Below are 25,704 nucleotides of genomic sequence, written 5' to 3'. Positions count from 1 at the left end.
TATGATATAGAGTAATTGGAGCAATACAAGCGAAATAACACCGAGAGTAACATAGTTTAGCATATAATAACAACCGGAAAATGACTCAACTCATAGCGCCACTGATACGAAAACCGAACTTGAATTGTCCCCTTTACTTGATTCTATTGAGTAAAGAGCTATCCAAACTCGCACCTGAAATGTCCCTAACCAGTAAGGGACAGACCGAAAACTACTGACCCATTTACAAGGTCTATTACCATTTTCTTATCCGATTTTGGAGCGACTGATGGTCCTCAATAAACCACATAAAGATTATTGAACACCTAAAATTTAATGTACAAAGACAAATTGACAAAACTCATATAGGTAAAGGTAGATTCTAGTGCCAACAACTTCAAACTCCAAAAAAAAAAAAAAAAAAAAAAAAATCAACGAAAACGACGTTAATGAAGAAACCCATATTATTCCACATGTGAGTGTCTTAATAAAAAAGGAGAGAATACGCTTCACTAGGGCTGTAAATGAACTGAGCCTGCTCGACAAGCTACACTAGGGCTGTAAATGAACTGAGCCTGCTCGACAAGCCCTCGGGATCGGCTCGGTCAAAGCTCGGCTCGAGATCGGTCAAACTGAGCTCGAGCTCGGGCTCGAACTAAGCTGAGCCCAAACCGAGCCGAGCTCGAGCACACTAAGGCTCGGCTCGGGAGCTTGTTATTTTTAAAATTACATCATGTTTTTCAATATATTTACTTAAATTGTATCAATTTTAAAATAAATAAATTAAAATATTAGTTTATAAGATAAAATTACATAATAATTGCTATTATAAGCTAACAAAAAGATAATATTCTCGTTTGAATTTGAATTTTAAATCAAAAATTACATTATAATTAAAATAATGTTCGAAAAAATGGTACGCAATCAAAGTTCGGGTCGGGCTCGTAAAATATTATATGAGCCGATCCCGACCCTTGATTTCAAGAGCTCGGGTTCGGGCTCGAACTCGATTTTTACAATATGTGTAATACCCTAAATATTTTTATTAATTTTATTAGTATTTCTCATTATTAATATTTTTACAAAAAGAAAATTCATATTTTTATGTCTTGAAACTTATTTTATGTTCAAGAGTCTTTCCGACACGAACCTCTAAACGTGTTTTGATGTATTCGATTTTATCTCCGACCTTCTATTATTTTATCGTATGTATAGCTTAATAAGTTTTCCTAATTCCAATGTAAATTTATAACCTAGGTGCCTAATTACTATTTAATCGCTTTTGTCGTTCTCTTTGCCAAAAACTTCCGTCTTACCACTTTTGGTTTCTCAACTTTTACAAATCTGAAGGTCTCTAATCAAGACTACTATATTAAATATCAGTTTGGTCATTTTAACTATTTTGGTTACCATCATCATCATCTTAATAACGTCCCACTATAATATCCACGTTTTTGATCAGTTTGCTTTCACTATCAAATTTATACGAATCAGCCTTATTTTCTATATTTGTGACTGTGAGCTATGTTGTGCGTCCATCCTCGATCGTCTTTTCTCCTTTATTTATTCATGATTAGCGTTGGTTTTTTAACGAAAGACGAGTTCAGGATTGGTTATGCGATATAAGGTAACACAATTTTACCGATCCTATTATAATTATTATTGTTTGGGGTTGTATGTATATGTGCAATTATTTGTCAATAGATGATAATAGTGATTAATTGATGTGGTGCAATATTATGCGTACTAGTAATTCTATGTTTTCTACTCTTAATTTTATTATTGTGAGATGGGGCTGGGACAGATTATTTATGGGTTTACATGAGTATGGTTCTATGGCATGCGATTAATCTATGGTTGATTAGGTAATGTGGTGGGTTAGGCATGTTGTGCAGACATTTGAAACATAGGGGTTTGTAATGTAAAGAAGCTGATTTGATAATGGATTTCACAAAGGATTTTGGTTTGGTTGCTGTTAGATAAGGCGGTGGTGTAGAGCTAATTTGAGAATAAGATTGAGTTTATATTATACTTGGAAATAACGTTTGGACGTTGGCGATCTGAGTCTTCATTTTCTTGAGATATTGGTTTGACGGGTAGTGTATTTTAATTGTCGAATTCTTTGACCTTTGACTCGTGGGTGAGTAGCTTAGAGTCTTACTCAGACTCTAAGTGTTGAGCACGGTTCTTTGAACCTTTGACGATATTGATATTGAGATTGAGATTGGTTACTGGTATTGAGTTATGGGGCTTTGAGCCAAGTTATGTTTAGGGTCCGGAGTGACCATGGTTATTGAGTTATATTATGAGATTGGAATTGACATTGAGATGGATATATTGTTTCGCGGTTTTATCCGCCAGTTCACTCACCCCTTGTCCTTTGGCTTAGGATCGACGATGAAAATACGATATCTGGTTACTTTGGAGTATTATATTATGAGACGGAGTAATGAGTTAGACGGAGTAGTGAGTTGAGTTGAGCATATGTTAATTATTGGGTCGGGCGGGAACGGGCCTGGTGGTTGTCGTGGTGGTTCAGGCGGCGCGTGAGGGGTTTGGGCGAGTGTGAAGGCACGGGTTGTGGGAGTCGGGTTGTTAGGTTGTTCAATGTTTGATTCGTTTTTCTTAATCGTATAATTCGTTTAATCTTTTATTTATCGTATTAGCTATTTAATTTAGTTCGAGTTTTTAAATAATTAGAGACGGGTTTTGAGTCGGGTTGATTAAAATGGAAAAGCGCTATATCGGGAAGTTTCCATTTAAGGAAACTTTCCATTTTAAAGAAGTTTCTATTTTTAGTAATTTTCTATTTTGGGAACGGGAATAGTTTAAGTAATTGTTTATCATTTATTTATCCTTCAGAGGGCGAATTTGTTGTGAAATATTATTGAGCATCATCCATTTGATCATGATCTTGAGGTAGGGAAATACATTTGACTTATTATCGTTGATGTTGAATTGTGTTGACTTGTTTGTGTTTCATATGACCAAACTGTGAATGCTGACTTGTTTCGTGGTTGTTGATTTACGTTATGATTCATATCTTTGGAAGGTGATTGATTTGAATTGATCATATTGAGTATGTTATCACAACATTTGGTAACCAGCATGATTTTATGATTGATCAGTTCAATAATATATATATTGTGTTGCATTAATTTCTTTTGAGCATTCATATGCATTGGAGATGAAGGATGTTGTGGTGATGTGGTGTGGTGAAGATGATGTTGTGATAAGGCCCAGGCGGGTTCTGCGGGACTTGCCTGGTGTCCTCATTGCGAGTGGCAGAGCGGATCGGCTACGGTCGATATATAGTCTCAGGGGATCGGTATGGTGGGCGTTCCGGGTTATGAGATATGAGTTGAGATGGAGGTGGAGGTGACGGAGGAGCATGCATATCATATTTTGTTGTTTCATTGTATTCCCTACTCAACCTCGTGGTTAACCCTGTGTATTCGTGAACACCTGTGACGATCCAAATATTGGGGAGCAGACTTGACAGGTTTAAGAGATAGGATGGGAGCTTGATGGGCGTGAGACACTGGATCAGAAGACTTAGTAGCTAGATCATCATTTAGAAGACTTTCACTTTTATTTATGTTAGTTCTTTGTTATTTTGATGTAAAAGAGGTTTTGTAATAATTAAGTTAAAGTAATTATATAATTTGCCTTGGGGTTTAATTTGTTATTCACTACTCAGGAAACCGAGATGGTAACAGTCCGGTTTATTAGGGAATGTCTTGCTAAAGGCTCCTTCATAAATCGGGGTGTTACAATATGAGCCGAGCTCATCGATCATAGGTAAGCTCGAGCTCGGCTCGGCTCGGTTACACCCCTACGCTTCACTAATCTTTCTCTTAAGAGCATGCACTTAATCAATTTCAATAACTGACACTATATTCTCTACTTTGTTCTTTCTCGATAGGTCAAGGGTCTCGTTGGTTGGTTAAGATGAGTAAGGATTGGTTCGATCTTTTGGCCACCTCTGTTCGTCGTTTCAAGTTTGCTCTGGATGTTGAAGTTGCTTCCCGAATTCAGCCATCCGTTCGCTATCAACACATTATGTTACCCGATGTAGTTTCCTTGTTGTTTCAGTTTATAGTATTATTAAAATAAGTACATTTATAAGAACTTGTTTTTTACACCTGCCAAAAAAAAAAAAAAAAAAAAAAATTGAGTGCAATTGTGGTGGAGACGGTGAGACGAAATTAAAGGAACAAGATTCGATAACTAAACATGAATCGATGCTTAAATTGAAGTTTTACACCACAACTTTATACTTTTTAATTTTACACCATAACTTTAAGCATCTAATTCATCTATAAATCTCAGCTCAAAACATTCGTCTATATTCACCTCAATTTTCGAGAAAACAATTCGAAATAAGGTCACATGTGACGTTAATTCAATTTAGTTCTACAATAGCCCGGTTCAGAGTCTCGTAAGTTAGAACCCTCGCTCGCTCGCTCGCTCTCTGGCCCGAACCACCACCTTATTAAATCGTAACTTAAGGTAACCCAAAGTCGTATTAGCGATGACCCGTGCTAGATATCTCCTCCAATAATTCAAGTGTGATAATTAAAAGCAAGGATTCTACTTGGCGAAGCCGACTGCATTGAGTTCGTGTTCGATGGAAGACGTACGTTTGGTATGGATTGTTTTTAATTGTCACAGTTGAATTATTGGGTGGGGATATCCAGCATGGATTCTCGACTTGTCGCTAATAAGGGTTTGGGTTACCTCACCATGTTTATCGGTAGCTCTAGTTCCTGTATTTAAATATTAATAAAATAAACATGGTCCTAGTTACAATTTAATATGGTGGTGGTTAGGACCGGGGAGGGTTCCGAGGCGAGGCTCGCTCTGAACCGAGTTGTCATCTTAAGAAGTTTCGTAGATTGATATGTTTCATTGCTGTTGACCAATTTACGTCAACAGATCGGACATCAAGAAGTAAAAATGAAAATATTTCGGGGTCATCCTCGATAAGAGACGATGTTATATAGTTGATTTACAGAAGACCAGTTAAGATTTACGAACAAATTTACACAAGGCTGAGGGTACCACCAAAAAATAGAAAAAGATAGCCGAAACAAAATGAATGATACAGTCTGCCTAGTCCGGCTGACCCGTCTGGCAAGTAAGCAAACAAAGCTATTCTGATGTCGGGGAAGACAACGAAAGTTTCAACAGGATGCCAAGCACAATACCAACCACCGCCACAAAAAGAGCAAACTTAAGCGAGAATCCTGCATTATTTTTGCGCGATTTGCGTTTCTTCATCAAGTCCTGTAAATATCAGAGGGACACAATTCAGCAACTCTTGCAGCAAAAAAAAAAATAAAAAATTCCTCGTCGACTCAGTTTTTCCGTTTCTCCCAATTCATTTCTGTCATATTTTCTCCTCTTTTTTTTTTTTCCTTTTCTACCTGCAATGACCTTACCGCTGCTCATGTCAGCTAATCCTAAATTATTTTTTACCATAATGGCGGTTCCTTTTGACTGACTAGGGTTTGTTGATATTTAATTATGCCATGTCGTAGTTAAAGAAAATCTGACATAAGGCGAGTTAGGATGTTTACCAATTCCAGTTGGAGCTGTTGCGTTTGTCGAACAGCTGCATCTCTCTCTTCTTTCAAGCGTTGCACAGCCTTATTCTGTCAAATGTGCCAAGTCAGTAGGATATACGAATATACGATAGAGAGAAGAAAAAAACATTCAAATTTATCTCGTAAGAAAAACGATGATGCAGAGATGCATAATCATGTACATGTCTACTACATCACATCGTTTCTGGACGACGTTTGATGGCCGCTGATATTATACTGAAATAAACTAGTTTATCGAAGCCAGTATTAGACCACCACGAACTAATGCATCATAGATTCATAGCTGTCGTGTATTAACTGAATAAAATTAATACAAAAATGGACACATTGGCGAACAGAGAGGCCGAGAAGGTGTACGTTATAAATACCACCCTCCTAGAGCTACATATTTCAGGCACTAGCCTTCTAACACAAAGGCCATCAATTTGATCATACGTGTTAAGATATAAACTCATAAATTTCTCTATCCCAACAACCAGAAAAGAATAACACGAAATAATCTGGGTATAGAAACTCACGTCTTCAGTGCTTAAACTGCCATGCACCTGAAATGCAGAAAAGTCGAAGGAATACATCAGGCGAAAAATGAAATAATATGTCTCAGGTATACGGAATGAAACACGATTAGCATGTATCTTTCACACACAGCTGCTACAGTTGGAGAAACTAAGGAAGGAGAGTAACAGTACTTACACTTGAGCCTCCTGTGGAGTTATTCACAGAGTCATCATCTGTATTATCTCCAGAAGTGTATGGAGACGCATAAACAACCTTAAGTTTGCGCTCCTCAATTGCCCTTCCACTGTCTTTGTTGAACTAGACATAATAGTAATATTTAGACAGGTTAGCCATGAAAAGCGAATGATGTATAACATGAAAACCTAGAACATCAAGAAGAATCTTACAGTATCTTGTGGAAGATCGTCAACTTCACTATTAGGAGACACAATTGTGCTCTGAAGAAGAAATTTATCCTTACATTGCATATCTGGAGGATATTCTCGCTGAGCCTGGAGAGTGACTGCAAATCCATCATTAACAGTTATGTGAAATATAAACTATTTGTCAAAAAGAAAAGTCCATCTAATAAGAGCCATAGAAAGGTATGTTGTACTTATATCAATGGCAGGGAAGGGAAACGGAGGAAGGCGATTTCCTTTTGTTTGGTTAGCGAAATGGAGATAGAGGAATCAATTTCTCTCCTCGTGAAAGAAGTAAGATTACCATAGTTCGTGATACATGTTTCAAGGGTGACTATGAATCTATGATATCCGAAATTAAATTCACTACTTATAATTACTCCCTCTGTCCCGGTTAATTGATGTCCTTTGGTTTTGGCACAAAGACCAAAGAAAGAGGAGAGTGCCAATAACTAAATGACAAGTGGAACAAATTGAATGAGAATGATCAAATTACTCATCAAGTTCATTCTTAAAATAGAAATGACAACAACTGACTGAGACACCTCAAAATGGAAAAGGACAACAAATGATCGGCACAGAGGGAGTACATGAGACCAAGTCATGTTTACATCAAAGAGTAAATGTCTTTACCAAGTCTAGCTGTTCTGCCTATCGTTTGCAAGGGGGGATTTAGAGTAAGAGCGACGGGGACAATTTCCCTTATTTGTGATGTTGTTGTTGTTGGTAGCAAATTGGATTAGACTTTAGAGTGGTTGGGAGAGATCCGTACCCTCGTACAAATCAACTTACAAATACTTCCAACATGGAAAAGATTTTGAAGGAAAAGGGTCCCCTTCCCTCCCCTCCTCACCCTTGTCTCTCTAGAACAAACTGTTATCAGTGTTTGACTTACACTGTTACACACAAACCTAATGTAGTATTGACCTCAAACCTTGAATAACATCGTCACAATATATCATTCAAGTAAACATAATTATTACCTCTTATTACACATGAGTCCCAAGGGTGTAATACACCAGTGTTGGGCCGTACAAAATATTTCTTGGGTGAAGTGGTTTTGACCTAGCAAAATAATCAGCAACAGTAAGCGTACACGTTACAAATGCTAAATAAAAGAAGAAAACAATTTTGCATGCACAAGGTTACCTTAAAAGCAACATTATGTTCTGTGTTGTTGATGACTTTCAGGTCACAAAAACTTTGCTTTTCAAGCTCAACTGATAAACACAAGTCAAAATATCAAGATCAGGCAAACGAAGAGAATACAGTGTACTATTTATTTAGTGTCCATGCAAAATATAAACATGTATGCGTAGGTTATGCTCATATTGCATAAGAGTTCGTTTTCGACTTCCACACTCTAGGTAGGCTAGAACCATTTCCTTTAACAGATTAAGCTAATGCACATGGACTATGAATAGTGCATAGCTAAGTAATACGGGATTAAGCATACTCTCTCGTCTACATATGAATGTCTGCGAACAGTCCCACAGCAAGCGCAAGGTCAGTTGACTATGAGTTGGAGGTGGTCTCAACCAATATTTGAAAATTGCCTCATAGTCGTACTAAATAGAGTAAGAGAAGCTAATGAACCTATAAGTGCAGTCTATCAAATACACACACACACACACACACACACACTGACAACCCGAAGCCACACCTATCTCCTAAGAACTCCATCTGCTGTATCCATATAGACATTGTATCTAAAGAACAATATCGTCAAACGACAAGCTAGGGTAAACTTTTCAAAACAGCAGAGCCCTTAATAACAACACACTAAAATTTCTACCAAGAAATGCACATAACCGCGAATCTTATACATAACTCCAACAAAAAAGCTTAATCTAAAACTAAAGCAAATGTTTCATCAGAAAACAAATCACTAATAGGTAGACCAGAGAGTATGGCATCATCAGTTTCGACATTAAGCATGGATATTTTTTACATAAAACTATTTAGGGTTTGACCTGACAACATCAAATAGAGAATGTCAATCTCATAAGCTCAAAGCAGGTTCCATCCCAAACCCAATTGACGACCCAAGGAGTAACTCTCTTGGATGATCAATCCCCACTCCTGATTTATCTATGGATGCTAACATGCAACCTCAAATGAGTTTAGCTCTTCAATGATTTGGGCCAAAACATTGTCAATTCCGACATTTCGAATGGATTACACATCACCACCACCACCATCATCATCATTTATTCAAAACTTAATTAACTATTGAACATATAATCCTAACATATTTACATTTGTTATCAAATTTTCTCAAAATTACATTTTCAACATAGAAAACAATACATAAGCAATAAAATATCGTCAAGGTGTCGTCTTGGAGACCGTGTAATACAAATTAAAGTTATAAGGTAATAATATATACAGCAAAATTACAACACCTCAAAAACGCAATACAAAATTCAAAAAAGGGATTAGAAAATGCTTACAAACAAATTTGAGATCTTCAGGATTAACAGAAATCAACTGCTTAGTTGAAGAAGTTGTCATTGAACCATTCATCATCTTCAACTGTTCTTTAATTTATTTATTATTTAATTAATTAATTAAATTAATTTTGCTGCAATTAGCTGAAATAACTGCACAAACCCTAATCAACAAACATCATAAACGCAAAATTACAATCAATTAAAACAATTATTATCAATCAAAACAAACCCAATTCAAAAAAATTCAAAAAAGATCATAACTTTGTTGAAAAAGGAGAAAACTCACATGAAAAGATGTAATTTTGAGGTACGAAAATGGCGGATCTTTGAATGGTGGAACTGGATTGTAGCTTAGATTATTGGGTATTTTTTTCAAAAAATTAATTGAACATCAAATAATCAAATAATAATTGATTAATTTGCGGGAAATTTATATTGAATTATTAACAGAAATATAGGGTGCCCCAAAAAATTGCAACCCATATATATGGGAAGAGAGGGAAAAAGGTAAGTGTAATGATGGATTGACACGTTGGCGTTTTTATTGAGAAAAATGGTGTCGGTTTTTTTTCGAACGGGTCTCTTGTAAGACGGTTTTAACTAACTTTTGGAATCGGAAAATGACCCCATTGCTTGAGGGAAATAGTTTTCAAAGAGTTTGTTTTACAACATTTGTATTAGTTGCCTCTCATAAAACAGCAATATCTGTCTTAACATGAAAATGGATCAATATGTTTGAACTTGTATTATACTAACTCTTTATAAGCAAACTTTTTGTTAATTCACAAATTCTCATTATAGACGGACACTATTCGTCTATACGTATAAATGGATACCATTTTCCTTCACAAAATACCCATTTACCATAAAGTGGGAAGCACATTTCCTAAAACGGAAAATTCACAAAGATCTTCCACTTTCCTTATTTGTCTATCATAAGTGGTTAATATAACATGTAACCACACATTCTCTCTCCTACTTTTATTTTCCTCCCCATATTAGTATGCAAAATAGGAGGGAGTAATATTTTTCGTATTAAAAAAAGGAGGGATAAAAGAAGAAAAAATTGAAGTTGGTGGTTTGGTTTTTGGTTAGGTGTACTGCTAGCCTGGACCTTAGAGACTAGGGGCCCTTCTAATTTGTTTCTTCTTCTTTAAAATATGGTTAAGACGGGGATATCGTTTGCTCAAATGAAGTACTTCGTATATTTTTGTTTAGGTTGTACTTCACTTGTGCCTGCTCCGCCAAGAAAAATAATTTACAGGACTTTTTCAATGATGGGTGTTTAATTTTTTTTGTTCACTTATCTTATTGCAAAAGTCGGGTAGTGTAATTAAATTTTCATGCTTACGTTGTTACACATGTGAATGGATTAGTGAATGCAAAAATCTTGAAGTTTTTGTTAGAATCGAACCAAATAAAACAGTATACGTATATGGTATTGGGCTATTGGCGAAAAGATCTCTTGCGATTAATCGACAATTCATTATGCAAAACTCCAAGGAAAATGATGTGAATGGGAGAGAATATCAGACCAATAAAAAATGGGTATTGCTCTTTCACATACGGATTTTACTCTGTCACATACGTCATTTACAATTTTAACCTTGTCATTTTTTCATCTCACATTCAATTGATTTTTTTTCTCCCTTCATCCATCTCCCACTCTTGTTATTTTTTACATCCCTTATTTTTTGAAAAAAAAAATACAAATAAAATTAATTAATCTAGTTAATTAATAAAAAAAATAAAACTAATCAATAAATACAAAACAAAAATATAAAAAAAAAATGATTTTTGGAAAAAACGCAAAGCCAGTAAGTACAGTTCATCAACACCACCCGTCCCACCACCATCTAACCACGAGCCGACAACCTAACAACTACACACACCACCGTCCCCAGCCGACCACCGCACCCAGTCGACCACTCCCTTCTCCCTGTACTCGCTCCTTGTCCCGCACTGCCCCTCCTTCGCAGTCCCCCTCCTTCGCACTCCCCCTCCTCCGCTCCGGCCACCACCGACCACAATACCCTCCCCCTCCTCCGACAATTATCGTCCACCATACAGTCCCTGCTCCGACAGACAGCACCGTTCAACAACTAAGCCACCATGCCTTCCGCCGACAATCAACCTAATTGAAAAACTTAAGAATTATAAACCCTAATTTTTGGGCAAAATAGTTGATAAACAACTTATTAATAATTGCTAAACAAAATAATTACATCACTACTTGAAGAATTATAATCCATTATTCATAGTTTTAAGAACAATTAGATTCAATTCTAGGGTAAAATGTATGTATGTATAAAACCTATTGAGTCTTGATTTAGGAAAAGGGTATAATATGAAAATTTAATGAAAAAATGTATGTGAAAAAGTAAAGTCCGTATGTGAAAAAGCAACACCGTAAAAAAAACTCCACTCGTCCCGATCATTTATTTTCCTATTCTGTTTTAAGATGTCTCATTCATATGTTTACCTTTCTAAGTTTCTGTATTAGGAAGGTTTTTATGGTAATTTGATCATACCCATTCATATAGTTCACCTATCATCCACAAATAACCACCATAAATAGTCTCGTTTCCCTTCCTTAATCTGTACCAAAATTAAAGGTAACAAATCACCGAAACGAATGGAGTATTGAGAGCAAGTGTAACTAATGCATCATTTAGCTAAATAAACAAAAAATAATCAAGATAGTTTTAAATGAGTCAAGCTCTCTTTATCCTTTTACGTTTAATTCAAACATGATGTAAACTACTCAATGATTAGCTTATCATCAAATTTAATTTTAGTTGTATAGTACAATCCATTTTTTTAGTAGATAGATTTATTGCACATTCAGAAACCACTACCGTTTATTACGTCATTTATTTAAATTACTCTTTTTTTTTTTTCAATTTAAAATTTCATCGGTCAAAAGAATCACTTATAAATAGAGAATTTTAAACCTAAAAAGTTGAAATTAAGCAAATAATGAAATGTAATTAAACAAACTACCGAGCATCGATTAGCTCATCTCGAATCATTTATATATTTCTATACAAACATGAACTATGCACACAATTTTTATAATGCGAGTTATTACACTATTTTTTAACACCAAATAATTACATGAGTGCAATCATTGATTAAAAAAAATTGCATGTACCATGGTTGGATCATCACCCAATTATTGAGACTAGTTAAGCAACCTATTGATTGCAGATGAGACAATTCTTAAAGGCTTTGACATGCCTTTGTAGAATCACAAATTCTCATTATAGACGGATAGTATCCGTCTATACGTATAGACGGATACCATTTTACCTCACAAAATACCCATTTGCCATAAAGTGGGAAGCACATGGGGGGTGTCCCACCTTGTCCCCCCTATCCATTTTATTAGAGGTTTTTACCCGTCTGTTTGCCCCACCCGTCTATACCAAGACCTATTTTCTGTAGGCATTCAAATGACAATGCAAACTAGGAGTAGGAGTCTAGGTCTCTAGGACCCCATATAATGAAATAAATTATAGAATAAGATCGAACACAACTCAAAATCGATTTCCAAGGTAACACTAGGTCCTCCTTCAAACGGATATATCCATCTTAAAAATAAAACGGATCAAATAACTCTGTCCTCTAACAGAAGCGGCATAAAATCAGTCGATTTATAACTAAGAAAGATCAACTAATATTCAGCTAAACAGTGCTTATTGGTACCTCCTCTGAAACTTTTAACACTACTCTATATTTATAATGAAATTAGGAGGAAACGACGACAATGACAACAACATATCCTATCATTGACGGTTTTACATCCGTCACCATGCAAAACCGTCAATGATAGGTAAAACAGGAAAACAAGATTAATTATAAAGTATCAAAAACAATTACTTTAAATTTTCAGATGTTTCATTGTCAATTCCGACACTTCCACCAAGAACAAACACGACAACGCGAAATGGTTATAAAAAAGAAAAGGGAAATAAAAGCCATCTTTAATAATTCACCTTTTATATTGTAGGTGATTAACAGGTTAGATTAGCATTATTAAAAGCTAATAATGATCTTACTGTACTAACATAATCATACCTACTTACCTTTAAGCAAACTTGCAAGCTAAAAATTACTCTTCTTACCGGTGTGTGATACTCGACACTCAAACATAGGTGTGAAACCTGAACACCACATTTAAAGCCAATAGGCTCTTTTTCATTAAAAAAAAAGCTTAGATTAGTTTCGAGTACACTTCTAAATGAGTATGAGTAACATCACTGAAAAAAATGGAGGCTTAATGAAGCTATGGCTAAAGAAACTTGAAATCTAAACACAGCAAGAAAAAAACCAAAACTAAAGCAACCACAATCAAGGGATCAATAACCAGAGGTCACCTACATTTACAAGTTTCTTGTACGCCAATTATTATGCAGTAAAAAAGCTTACGAAAACGAAGGGGAGTAACAGAGTACACAGACGGTTTATGTCGTCAATTAATCGCTTGAAAGATAGTTTCATGTATACATAATGCGAGATTGTGAGACCAATTACATACCTGTAAACTCGTTAACACAGAATAACAGCATCACATCAGGAAATATGGGTAGACTCGTAACATTTTAACAGCGGCCAACAATTTTCATAAAGGAGTTTCAGCTTCATGAAAAATACAGTTCATAGTCATTTCTAGTGATGATTACCACTTATAATCTTAGCCGCTACAGCATAACTTTTACTGGTGCTGCGTCAAACAGTGTCAACATATCTTACAAAACCTTTGAGAAAAGGGTCAGAATGCAATGCTGCAGTCCTGATACATTACCATGCCTCTAAATGGTATTTTTATTTGTTCATCAAGAGGGGTGAAAAGTGGGGCAGGGGGAATGCATGGCGGAAAGCCGGAAATACAAGATGTTTTTACTCCCTCCCATTCACTCCAAAGGTAACATTAAGTTTAAAACGGCCAAGGTATAGCAAAAGACTCTAGAGCCACACCTGGCGTACAAAAGCGGGACAGAAAAACAGAAGGCAAAAAATAAACAAAAACAAAATCATCCAAAGTAACCAGCTTTACAAGTCACAATAGACGATATATATTCCTACTCGAATGCCAACACAAAATCACTTGATACATTCTCATAAGTTCATAAACAGTGCGTATTCTCGTCTACTCTATAACGGGATCAGCTATCAACAAGAGCATACAGGTAGATGTTTTCAAACAAGGAAAGAAAAACTCATTTAAAACTAAACGAAAAGGAGTTCTTACAATATGCAAATGATACAAACTGGCAAAAGCCACAATTGACTTTCCAGGCTGAGAGATCTTCAGGTGACTTAAGAATAGTTTCACTTGAAAGTTGACAACCTGGGAAGTTTGTCTCTCAGGTAGTACAACCTTGCCTTCCTGACCTTCCTGTGTGCAACTACTTTAATCTCCTTGATGTTTGGTGAATACCTACAGACCAAAAGGCGGTTTAGTATCTTAAATACAACAACAACAACATCAGAGCCTTAATCCCAAAATGATTTGGGGTCGACTGACATGAATCATCCTTTAGAACCGTCCATGGGTGAACGCATACCTCAAAAATGCGAAAAAAAAAATAGAAAAGAAAAAGTGAAAAACAAAAGGGGAGTGAAACATAATACGAAAGTCAAGTAAACTAATAGGTTTAGTATCTTAAATAAAAAAAAAAATTATATATTGATAAATGATAAAGGTGGTAAAGTTGCAGAGCACAACACACATCTGCACCTAACTTCAACAATTTTTTTTGGCAGTCGCATATCTGACGTCCTAATATCTCAACGTAACACGACATTTGCAGCCGAGCCGGAATAACATAGATATAGCCATATAGGCATAGACGATAATAATTGAGAAACTGTTCTCATTGAAAAAAACAGACATTACCTATGTTTGGTGAATAAATTAGTTTTGACGATATACTTTCATCCTAAACTATGCAACTTGAAATTTTCTGAGTTTCGTTTCCAGTTTTCGTTTTTATTTGCCTAAATGGAGACAGAATTTTGGCAATCGTACGTACACGCAAGGTTGCGACAAAAATATGACTTTCTCCTTCACCCCCATACATAAATGTTTATTACACACACAGCCATATTGATATGACGTCGTCTGAGAACTTGTATGGGATGAGAAATACTGCTAAACCACATCATGTAAGCATCAAAGGTGAACTTTATCCCTGCGCTAAAGGGATCAAACTCTATAGACACTCAAACGAGACTGAAGCTAGAGAATGGTAAAAGAGTTAACCAACGTTTATTTACACCTTATCCAAAAAGACAAATGTGGCTCATCTGTAACAATATAAAATACTCCAAATTAGTTGTCATCATTGGCAATTTCTATTAGAAACTCTGCAACTTCTTTTTCATGAGTGCTATCGAAAAGTTGTGCTTTAAATTGTCCATGCATCAGAATTTAATTAGTAATAAAATCTCACTGTGATGCACCAGCTACAAAATTCTCAACATCCCTAACCACAAGAACCATCTAATTTTGTGGCTCAGAAATGCACCCTTCATCAAGTTGGGAGATGAAGCTCACACAATCAAGATACATAAAATAATTGCATTACAATGCCATAAAATGACAGCTGATGAGCATAATGACGAACAGGGCTCGAAGGGTAAAAGTGTGTATCCACAGAAGAATATACGGAAACTACAACAGAGGATTTCAAAGAGACATTGTAAAGCAATACATTATACTCCCTCCATTCAACTCCACTTTACATGTTTCTTTTTTAGGCCAAGAAAATGACCATTCTATCCTTATTCACACTCCATATTTACAAAAAAATGCCATCCATACTCCACACTAATCCACCATAAAACCCCACCTTTATATTTTTTTAACATTTTTAACCCCACCATTCTCTTTCCCTATGTGCTTTTTATAGTTTATTTAATCAGCTCCTTAATACCCATGCAAAAAGCAAACATGCGAAGTGGAGTTGAACGGAGGGAGCACATGTTAACGGAGCAAACATGAATATCCCATGATATGCGCCGTGTAAATGAAAGAATCTGATGAAAATGGATTGAGATTGGTTTCGCACAGAAATAAGATTTTGGTGCTTTTTTAAAATTTTATTATTATTGATAATCCTCTGTAGTCTGTAATAACAGTCTGAAGCTCGGATGAATTTTTATTGGCAATAGTGTGATCAATTGGCAGAACTTTTTTGATAAATTAATACCCTTGGGATAAACAATTGACAATTGAAAAAATCCAGTCGTACGCAAAATAAAAATAAAATAAAATAACAATAATAAAAAGACCTGCCAACAAAATCACGTCAAATCAGTTTACAGTATGATCTCTGAGACTATGATAATCGAAATTGTAACAAAAGAAAATGGAATCGCTGACCTATTACAACTGTGGCAGTTATGATTCAACAAATTTACTCTTCAATACAGCCCATATGAAACATTCATATCAATTATCAAGTAGGATCCACAGCTCAAATAAATGCTGACTGTTAGATAAACCTAGGAAACTGTGAACGAATCAGAAGGGAATGAGAGAGAGGTACTTACAGTGGAAACACAATCTCAACCCCAACACCAGCAATGATCCTACGAACCCGAATAGTAGTATGAATGCCTGCATTCTGCCTTGATATTACAATCCCTTTGTAAACTGATAACCTTCGTTTATTTTCTGGAACTTCCTGTGAAGAACAACCCAGTAAAAGGTTCATCAATGTGCAATTTACCATCTACCTATGCTAACGCAAAGTTACTGAAAAGACAAAAATCAAAATCACCACTTGCCAGTTTGATTTGAATAATGTCTCCAGTCCTTATATCTGGTATAACCCGCTGCTCTTCTGCTGAATCAACTGCTTTCTTGTTCAGTATCTACTTACATTAAAAGAAATAAATCAATAATATTATTCACACTTCAAATTTTGAAATCGAGTTTAGACTAGTACTAACTTATATAACACACTTATTTAGGATTTTAGGTAATCAATATACCTCAATTCACAACCTAACTCTAAGCTCCCAAATGACTGAGAGTTACCTTCTGTTTTGAGACTCTTTAGTTACTTTACTCTGTGCAGAAAAAATTGACGAAATGATTTGGTTGGATGAATAAGCGCGGGTTTTCTCCATTGGGTTGTTTGTAACCTCCTAGAAAAACCCGTTTTGTCCCTCAATAGATTGCATTTGCTTTTGAAAACTATAGCATAGTTGGGGCATTGCCATCAAGTGGTACTCTCACTGAAACTTAAATTTCCTTTTTCGGATAAGATAACTCACAAGAGCATAAGAGCTTAAGCATTTAGCTCTTCTCATGATTACACGAGTCATCACCCCCTTATAATCTTTTTGTACAATATCATCACCATGTCTAATTTTTTTATCACAAAATCCGAACATCTGACGCTAATTACCTCAAATACACTACTCCCTCCTAGTCTGATTGTTGGTTCCCTTTCTTTTAGACACCAAAATTAAAGAAATGAATTTGGACCACACAAAACACCCTACCCCACATGGAATTGAATTTGGACCACACAAAACATACCAAAAAAAAGAAAGAGGAACCAACACCCGACTAGCATGGAAATGGAAAGGGGAACCAACAATCAGACTAGGAGGGAGTATAATATAAACAAATTTGCTCAGAGCCTTGCAAACTCATGTATGTTAGTAAATCCATAACCACACCATCTTAGTCTGACTCTTCTATGTTAGTCCCACACTTGGTGAAGCTAGGGAGATAGCAAGGACAATCATCAGTCCTCTATATATTCTAGTTACAATATTATTTATCTAACTACATAATTAGTTAATGCCCTAACTTCAAATCCTAGCTCCGCCAGTGCACTTCTCACTTCGCCTCAAGCAAAAAACGCAGCAAACAAACAATTACTCCCCCATCTCAATCACTTGTTTATATGTTATTCTTCTTAAGACGTATTTAAATCAAAACTAAACAAACGATTGAGACAGACGAGAATGAAATAGACAATCGAAATTCAACACTCCAACACACTACTTCTAGCAACTAAAATTGAAATAGCAATCGAAATTATACCCCCATAACATCGCCAAGCTTAACCCTAGGCTTCCACGCCACGGCTTCGACTGCTTCAGAAGTCGAATCCTCCGGCACTTCCTCAACCACCTCAGCACCACCATCACTACCACCACCCTCACACCGCACAACACCGGAACTCCTCGACGCAACCGAGAAAATCGAGGAAACCTTATGATTAGAAAGCGATAATCGTCGAAACGAGTTCAATTCAAACCCTAACTGCTTCTTAATTGGGGGAAATTGTGGTGCCACATTATTACCACAAGTTACCAACACAAATCCCTGCATATAATAATAAACATATAATAATTAAATACAGTCGTCGTTCGGCACAATTCACTAAATTTGACTGGTCAAATAAAACTCCGTCTTATTCATTTGTTTACCTTTATTTAATATCGTCACAGAGAATAAAAAAAAAGGTAAACAAATGAATGGAACGGAACGAGTATATATGACAATGTTAGGCGTTCCTTTATTTGAATTAGCGAGTAATAAAATTACGATAAATAAGGGATTTTATGTATTCATATTTTCGACAATAAGATAATGGAGAAAAGGAGTACCTGAGGGAGAAGTTTGGAAGCCATTGATAAAAAATGGTGAGAGTGAGGAGGGTGAAGCTTATCTAGTTTGTATATCCTTTGGGATTTTTACTTGGTTTGAAATTTGTTGGGAGTTTTTTGGGCTTTGATTTTATGGGCCGGATTGTTGGGTTTATCTCATTTGATATGTCAAGAAAACCCGAAGCTTAATTAGGGTGATAGGCTCGAAATTTAAAAGACATAGTTTTGTGTTATACTCCCTACAATTTCCTAATATTTTCCCCTTTTTTTTGGCACAAAAAATAAAAAAGGGGGAGAAAGAGGAATAAAGTATTGATAATATTGTAAATTGTAAAGATTATAAGAGAGAGAAAATAATAAAGAATGAATAATGAATAAAAGAATGGATAAAGAGTAGTGGGAGTTGTTGATTTTTATGAGAGAGAAAATAATAAAATAATGAATGAACTTGCCAAAAAAAGAAAGGGGAAGATAATCAAACTTGTGTGAAAAAAGAAAGAGAAAAGATAATAGGAAATTGGAGGGAATAATTAATAAAGGGTCGTGCTTTTTCACATACAAGTTTTAGGATGTTGATCTTCGAGGGGATCCAACTAAACCTTGACAATAGGTCGGACTGAACGGGCTTTGCCGGATGAGATTGGGAGGGGGAGCCCGAGCCCACACCGCGGGCCCACACTGCAGGTTAGTGTGTTGCGGGATGGGTCGAGGTAGTGATGGCCCTTGACCGTCCCGGTTAGGCAAAGAGGCCGGTGAGTTGGGCAGTGTGGACTGGGAAGGAGTGAACCCAAGCCTGGGCCAAATAGGCTGTATGGGGAATGCGGGCCAGGGACGGGTTAGCGGGCTAGGCTAGTGTGAGTCGGGCCAGCCCCAACTGATGTCCAAATCTAGATCCAACCCATGACCTTATAATTTTAACCCGAGTTTTATTTAACCAGTACCTTTATCCTTAGAGAATTACAACCAAATATCATACTCCCTCCATTTTTCTGTTTTCTTCTCATTTTTCAATTATATGTGAGGAGTATATTTTAATGAAATGGAAAAAAAAACAAAAAAAATGGAGGAAGTAACAAAATAAAAGTGTATTGAATATGTCTCGAATATGTATCGTGTGGCCCGCAAAATAAGAGAAATAACAAGTCTGTTTAGAAATTTACAAATATCTTATTCGTTAAACACTTAACTCATCTCAGGGTAAGATTATTGGTAGTCTTAAAACAAGACTTTGGTAAGTCTTGAAACCAGGCTCACTCAAGACTACCAATAATCTACCTAGTCTTGACATAGTTTTAAGTTGAGTCTTAGAAATCCAAGACTCAACCTAAGATTTTGGGTGAGTCTTGACCCCACCTCAAAGAAAAGTTATCCAATGGGTGGGCAACATGTGTCCTTTCTTTTTGTTAAAAAAATAAAGTGGAGTGGAAAAGTAGAGTATGAGATGAGTCTGACGGATAATGTATAAAGTCTGAGGTGAGTCTAAGATGAGTCTGAACAATAAAGAAATAATAAAAGTTAGTGAAAATCTGATATGACAAGAGTCTTAAGACTTGGAAGAGTCTGACTGATAATCTCACCCTCAAATCCGTTAACCCGCTTATCAATAAGCCAAAAATTTAACATAAACCCGATCCAAAAAGCGGCTAAAAGTCTTAAAATCATGTTTCTTCTTCCAAAAAGATAATCTCTCTTTAAAGTCTTCCAAATTAAAGTGCAAGTTAGGCTTATGAATGTTATGATGCCGTCATTACACTCGTATCATCACATGCATACGTACGTACTTTAATCAAATTCCCAAGGATATTGGTCATTTCAATATAACAATTTCTTAAGAATAAAGTTGCCTTCCTTGAACTCCAAGTAATTATAAAGTGTGCTTATATCGTTTACGGAGTACATAAGACATGACTAGAATTAATTTTATGTTGTGAAAACCTCTGACTTTATAAGGAATTGACCATCAAATGTTCAAGATATGACCAAGTCTCCTTCAAATAAAATTCAATAATTAAGATAAGATTATAATTTAATGAAGAATTTCATATATCAATTTAAATTGACCAAACTATCTACTATCTACCCTATTAAAAAAGGGAGTACATAGTCATGCTTACAATTTTGATCGACGATGATGACACAAAACATAGTCATGCTTACACTATCGCTTCCATGACTTGCATTTTTCCGACAAGTAGAGATACTCTTTTCGTCTCAGCTATCTATTTATTTTTTATATTTATTGTGAATTTGTGATGGCTAAATTAATAAAATATAAACAAATAATTAAGACGGAGTGACTACATTTTTAGCCTATTAGTAGCGGAAATATAATCTTTCATTTTAGGATTGTTATGAAAATACTTCAAAGTAAGACTACTTTTATTTGCATGAAAAATACACCAATTTTTATAGTGGAAGCCATTAATTCACTTCAAACTAGACTACTTTTGCATGAAAAATATACCAATTTTTATTTTTATTTTTCTTACTTTAAATTTGGACAAAATGCACTAAAGAATAATTTAGCTTTATTTATGTGCCCAACAATCCAACATCAATAGATCAGTCAATTAATGGCCTAAAATTGAAGCCAAGGAGAAATGTCATCAACTCTTTATCTAAATAGTTTGTAAAATAAACGAATAATGAAATGATTGTTTAAAATAAACATAATATCGGAGAGAATAATTAAATAAATGACGTATTTTAGAGAAAACTTGAACTTTACACAATAAGTTACTGCATATTATCAGTCGTCAAGATCATTTGTTTAACTATGACCGGGACGAAGGGCATATACAAGTTAATTACTTGTTCGTCAAGATTCACAAATTATATGGGCCTTTTAGTTGACATGCATGACTACGACGTTCGTACCCTTGTACGTCTAATTATTTGATTTGTTCCTTGAGTACACACCTGTAGTGCTATATAGCAAGGAAAAAGGCCAGGTTACGATTTTAGTTAGTAAATTGCAAAGAATCAACGATAACAAACGACCTTAAGCTCAGGGTATTAAGGTTTTGAACTTTCAAAAGTAAGACTTGGTAAATAATTAAGGGGTCCATACGATTTATTGTCAATTTTAAAAAATAATGACAATTTTAGTTAAAGGGTTTTTTTTGTCAAAAACTACCTTATATTTAGAAGTATTTGTAAAAAGACTACCTTATACTACGTATTATTTTTCTTGTTTTAGACTACCTTTGTTTTCATTTTTTTGGGTCAGAAACTACCTATGTTGAAAATATGGTGAAATCTGGTCGATTTAACGGCATTAACCTATCTCACATTACTCTCTTAACACCAAATGACAATGATCAAGTGCGTTCAAACCACAATTTAACTTCAAATAAGCATAATTTATGGTTTCACATTTCAATAATACCTACGAACATCTCTTAATGTTAAGCGTAAGTACATCATGACTTCCCAAAATAGAATATAAGCAAGTTTGAAACATAAAAGACTCATGGGAGATAGGTTAAAGCCATAAAATTGACTAATTCCGTCTAGACTCTTAACATAGGTACTTATTGACCAAAAATAAAGAAACCAAAGGTAGTCGAAAACAAAAAAAATAATATAAGGTAGTATTTTTACAAATACTCCTAAATATAAGGTAGTTTCTAACAAAAAACCTTAAAATATTTTATATCATTCGCGTTGTTATATTTCATGGAGTATAATCTTAATCGATCTCTATATTATTAGAACCGTAGAACAACAATAATATTACTTCAATGCATGTCTACTAAATACCAATTCATGCAAATTAAGGGGTTGGATGTACACAAACTTATCCGTAAATTTACAATATATGGAGACAGTTATCAAATGACCTAAATTTAAACTTGGTTAATAAATTATAAATGAAACGATATTTCATAGATTAATACGGACGACGAGTAGTCTTAGTAGAGTAGTAGTTAGTACCTACCACCCGTTTCGTTCTCATTCATACTAGTATAAACTAGTCACCACACGTTTTACCCTTTTAGGTAGTGTGAAGGCATAAACCAATAACTTTATGTCTTTGGTTTGCGTCATGTTAGGAATTTGTTTGTGGAAATGTTTATTACCCATTTGTTATAGTTTATTAATGCTAAATTATTCCATTATTATATTAGCCCGTCAACATTTGATTGATACATACTCCGTATATATTCGCAACTAAAGTCTTGTTCTTTTGAAATGAAACGATCTGAACTAATTAAATTTATAGGATATGATCTCAACAAAACTAAATTAAAGAGCTTTTACGGAATAATTCAAAAGTGTACCACTTTATATGTTTGAGTGAACAAAGCGGAACTGAACTAATTATAAAGTTTAATTGATAAATGTCCAAGAACTTTCGAACTTTATCGTTTTGAAATCGGTTAATAGTCGTTTCTTACGTTAATTAGAGTAATGATTTAATTTCCTTGTCAAAATAAGCCATAATTACGCCACTTTGTATATAGCCAAGTGCTCTAAAATCTGCGTTGCAACAGAAATTCTCCACTCTTTTAACTTTTAAGTGGTACCATACCACTACACTTTGTTACTAATGTGGCTCGTTTCATTTCCATCGCTCAAATTGGATCTTTTGCAGTGTGCCACACACTAAAAATAATTGATCAATAATAATCACGTCATTATACAATCTTACAGCAATATGGTTGAATAAAGAGAATAATGCGCTAAAGATATACTTGTAGTACGTTCTCTTAGTTAAAATTTTCGATTTTTTTCGAGGTTTATTATACGGCATTATCATCCGCCCCTGTTGAGATTTTTCATCCTCTAATGTGAAATCCTAGCTCCGCCAATGGTTATTGTTGATTGGGAATCCGAAACAGGAATATCATGTTAACAAGGACAATATAAGAATAATGTACAAAATAATCTTTGATTATCAATGTTTTATTCATGTTGTAAAGAAGGACTACCAAGTATAGAACTAGACCTAGACAAGGACAACGCCGAGGACACAATTCCACCACTTTCAACCTTAAGTGTCAACGATTTTGCCTTACTTTTACTCCTATACAATTTCTTAACGTTCGCACCTTGTTCACTCAACAACTTTAGTAAACTCCGTTTAGCATTCGGTCGAAACGGACAATTCGTCGATAAAAACCCGTCAACCAAATGTAGGTACGCCTCCAAGTCATGGTTACATGCCATGTCCGCGTCCGGTTTTAAATAAGGTGACGTTCTCGTATCGACTTTTAATTCTGTTCCGACGTGTGAGTATGACCATGGCATGTTGTCTAGCCATTGTATTGCACCCGCCACGTGCGGATTGCTTTTTAATTGTTGTTCCGTCTCTTCGTTAAGGAACATACCCGGGACTCTTGTGAATAGGTCGTGTTTGTTTACTATTCTTAGAACTTTTACGTTGTTGGCGTTGATATGATCGCCAAAGGCTCGGTTCCCGACTCTTGGACCTCCGAATGAGAAGACCGCGACTTGAGGGGCGTTTGGTATGCGGGTGTTTATCTCGTTGCCTGCTAGTAGGGATAAGGCCGCTCCGAGGCTGTGACCTGTGATTGAAATGCTTAGGGTTTCGCCTTTGTAGGTTGAAATGAGTCTTTCGATTTCTTGTACAATGGAATCGGCTAGGCTCGGTACGTGTTCGCCTTTGGTTCGGAATAAGCTGTTGAATCCACATTCTACTTTGGCTTGGTCTTTTGAGTCAACGTTGTCTTGCATTGGGACAAGTGACTCTCGGAGATTTTCTGCCCATTCGAGGCACGTTGACGTGCCTCGAAGGGCAATAACAATATCCCTTCTTCCCATTCTTGCAATTTCTCTTTCATCGTGGCAAACTGCCACGTATCCAATCATACTAGACCGTTGGGTCATCCACCCAAGGTCTGGTGCCACATCATCCACCCACTTAGGTAACCCAACGGATGATGTGGCGTACAGACTTTTAGTTACCCGATATGATTTATCGGGTAACTTAACGTCCCTCCACGCGTTGATCCCTTCCTTTGTTGTACCAGGGTCCGCGTGGAAGGATTGGTAAGCAGCCTGTACAAACTCCCCATACCTAACCATCTCTCGACGAAGATTCTCGTCGAGAGGATCAAGTAACCCAGCCCAATCCCGGCTCCCATGGTACTCCCTCCACCGGGCCCCAAGCTGGTTCCGGGGGGAGTACTCAGGCTGCGACAGCAGCCTCTGGAGCCGGGTCAAGCGATTTGGAGACATCTCTGCAGCTACTTCAGCTGCACGACCCGGTATCCCCTCAGGCCATATCCCAGTTAAATTCAGCTTCTCAAGTAGCTTCCTTCCGCCACTATTATCCGTCCCCTGCCCGGTGTTCGGGGGCGGCTCAATAGGCTTAATAACAGGTTGTGGTGCAACTTCTTTAATTTGCAAGAGTTTCTCAAGGTTGGACAAGTGGGTCCTAGTCTTCTCGGTAGTTGATTTCATGGGTTGGTTTGATGCTGAAAAACACGACATGGCCGGGTTCATTAGCGTTGACCGACACTTAAACCCGACTCGATTCATTTGGTATACATGTAGCCCGTGAGATTGAAACGTCGATCCGATTTGTGCCATTTGAATAAATATAATTTTTTTTTTCCTAAATAATTGGAGAATAATGTAAACTGTAAAGTATGAAGTTGTTATGGTGTTACGTTGAAAATACTGAATCGTTAATAAAATGGATGAAAATGGGGTATATATAGACCTATAGAATAAATTCCATTTCCTATAATACCCTTATAGAATGGTCAAAACTACGGTCAGTGTCATGAGAGAGAATTTTAAAGGGAATTGTATAATGAAGGGTAAAATGGGAATTAGAATGAATTATTGGACCTCGTCAGTTTGAATATTAGACGTGTTACAAGTCGCGTAAAGGTGAACCGGCGACAATTATGGCGTTCCCTGAAGTCTGCTTAGGTGAACCGGTTCAAGAATTGACTATTAATATTGTTTTTATATGAATTTTCAATTTACTAGTTTGCCCTTTGATCATGATGGGTCTTAAATTGACAAAATTCTTAAATATGGAATAAATATTTGGGTGGTTTTGGTTGGTCAATTTTTTTCCCCATGCTCTCTCAAATGTATATTTTTTTTTTTAAATGCCCTTGGTTA

General features: G+C 35.9%; 3 protein-coding genes across 4 annotated transcripts; all 3 read right to left on the bottom strand.

Moving 5' to 3' along the window:
• Positions 1–4,933: 4,933 nt before the first annotated feature.
• Positions 4,934–9,417, bottom strand: LOC141592656 (vesicle-associated protein 2-1-like). 2 transcript variants are annotated; one of them, XM_074413413.1, is made up of 9 exons: positions 9,248–9,417; positions 8,962–9,122; positions 7,658–7,728; positions 7,492–7,573; positions 6,494–6,609; positions 6,282–6,404; positions 6,107–6,133; positions 5,562–5,636; positions 4,934–5,268 (listed from the first exon to the last, which is right to left on the bottom strand). In XM_074413413.1, the coding sequence occupies exons 2-9, from the start codon at positions 9,035–9,037 to the stop codon at positions 5,134–5,136; spliced, it is 705 nt and encodes a 234-aa protein (XP_074269514.1). In that variant the 5' UTR covers positions 9,038–9,122; positions 9,248–9,417; the 3' UTR covers positions 4,934–5,133. The 2 variants fall into 2 exon arrangements, with proteins under 2 accessions (XP_074269514.1, XP_074269522.1); XM_074413421.1 differs by having other exon boundaries at positions 8,962–9,111; positions 9,248–9,358.
• Positions 9,418–14,015: 4,598 nt separating this feature from the next.
• Positions 14,016–18,726, bottom strand: LOC141592651 (large ribosomal subunit protein bL19c). Its single transcript, XM_074413398.1, has 5 exons — positions 18,601–18,726; positions 18,032–18,316; positions 16,755–16,845; positions 16,522–16,651; positions 14,016–14,404 (listed from the first exon to the last, which is right to left on the bottom strand). Exons 1-5 carry the CDS (start codon positions 18,622–18,624, stop codon positions 14,296–14,298), a joined length of 639 nt encoding a protein of 212 aa, XP_074269499.1. The 5' UTR covers positions 18,625–18,726; the 3' UTR covers positions 14,016–14,295.
• Positions 18,727–23,438: 4,712 nt separating this feature from the next.
• On the bottom strand, positions 23,439–25,251 carry LOC141592427 (phospholipase A1-Ibeta2, chloroplastic-like). Its single transcript, XM_074413105.1, has one exon. It carries the CDS (start codon positions 25,156–25,158, stop codon positions 23,509–23,511), a length of 1,650 nt encoding a protein of 549 aa, XP_074269206.1. The 5' UTR covers positions 25,159–25,251; the 3' UTR covers positions 23,439–23,508.
• Positions 25,252–25,704: the final 453 nt, after the last annotated feature.

The sequence above is a fragment of the Silene latifolia genome, chromosome 1, assembly GCF_048544455.1.
Source record: "Silene latifolia isolate original U9 population chromosome 1, ASM4854445v1, whole genome shotgun sequence".
NCBI classification, from domain to species: domain Eukaryota; kingdom Viridiplantae; phylum Streptophyta; class Magnoliopsida; order Caryophyllales; family Caryophyllaceae; genus Silene; species Silene latifolia.
This window is presented reverse-complemented; position numbering and strand designations above follow the sequence as displayed.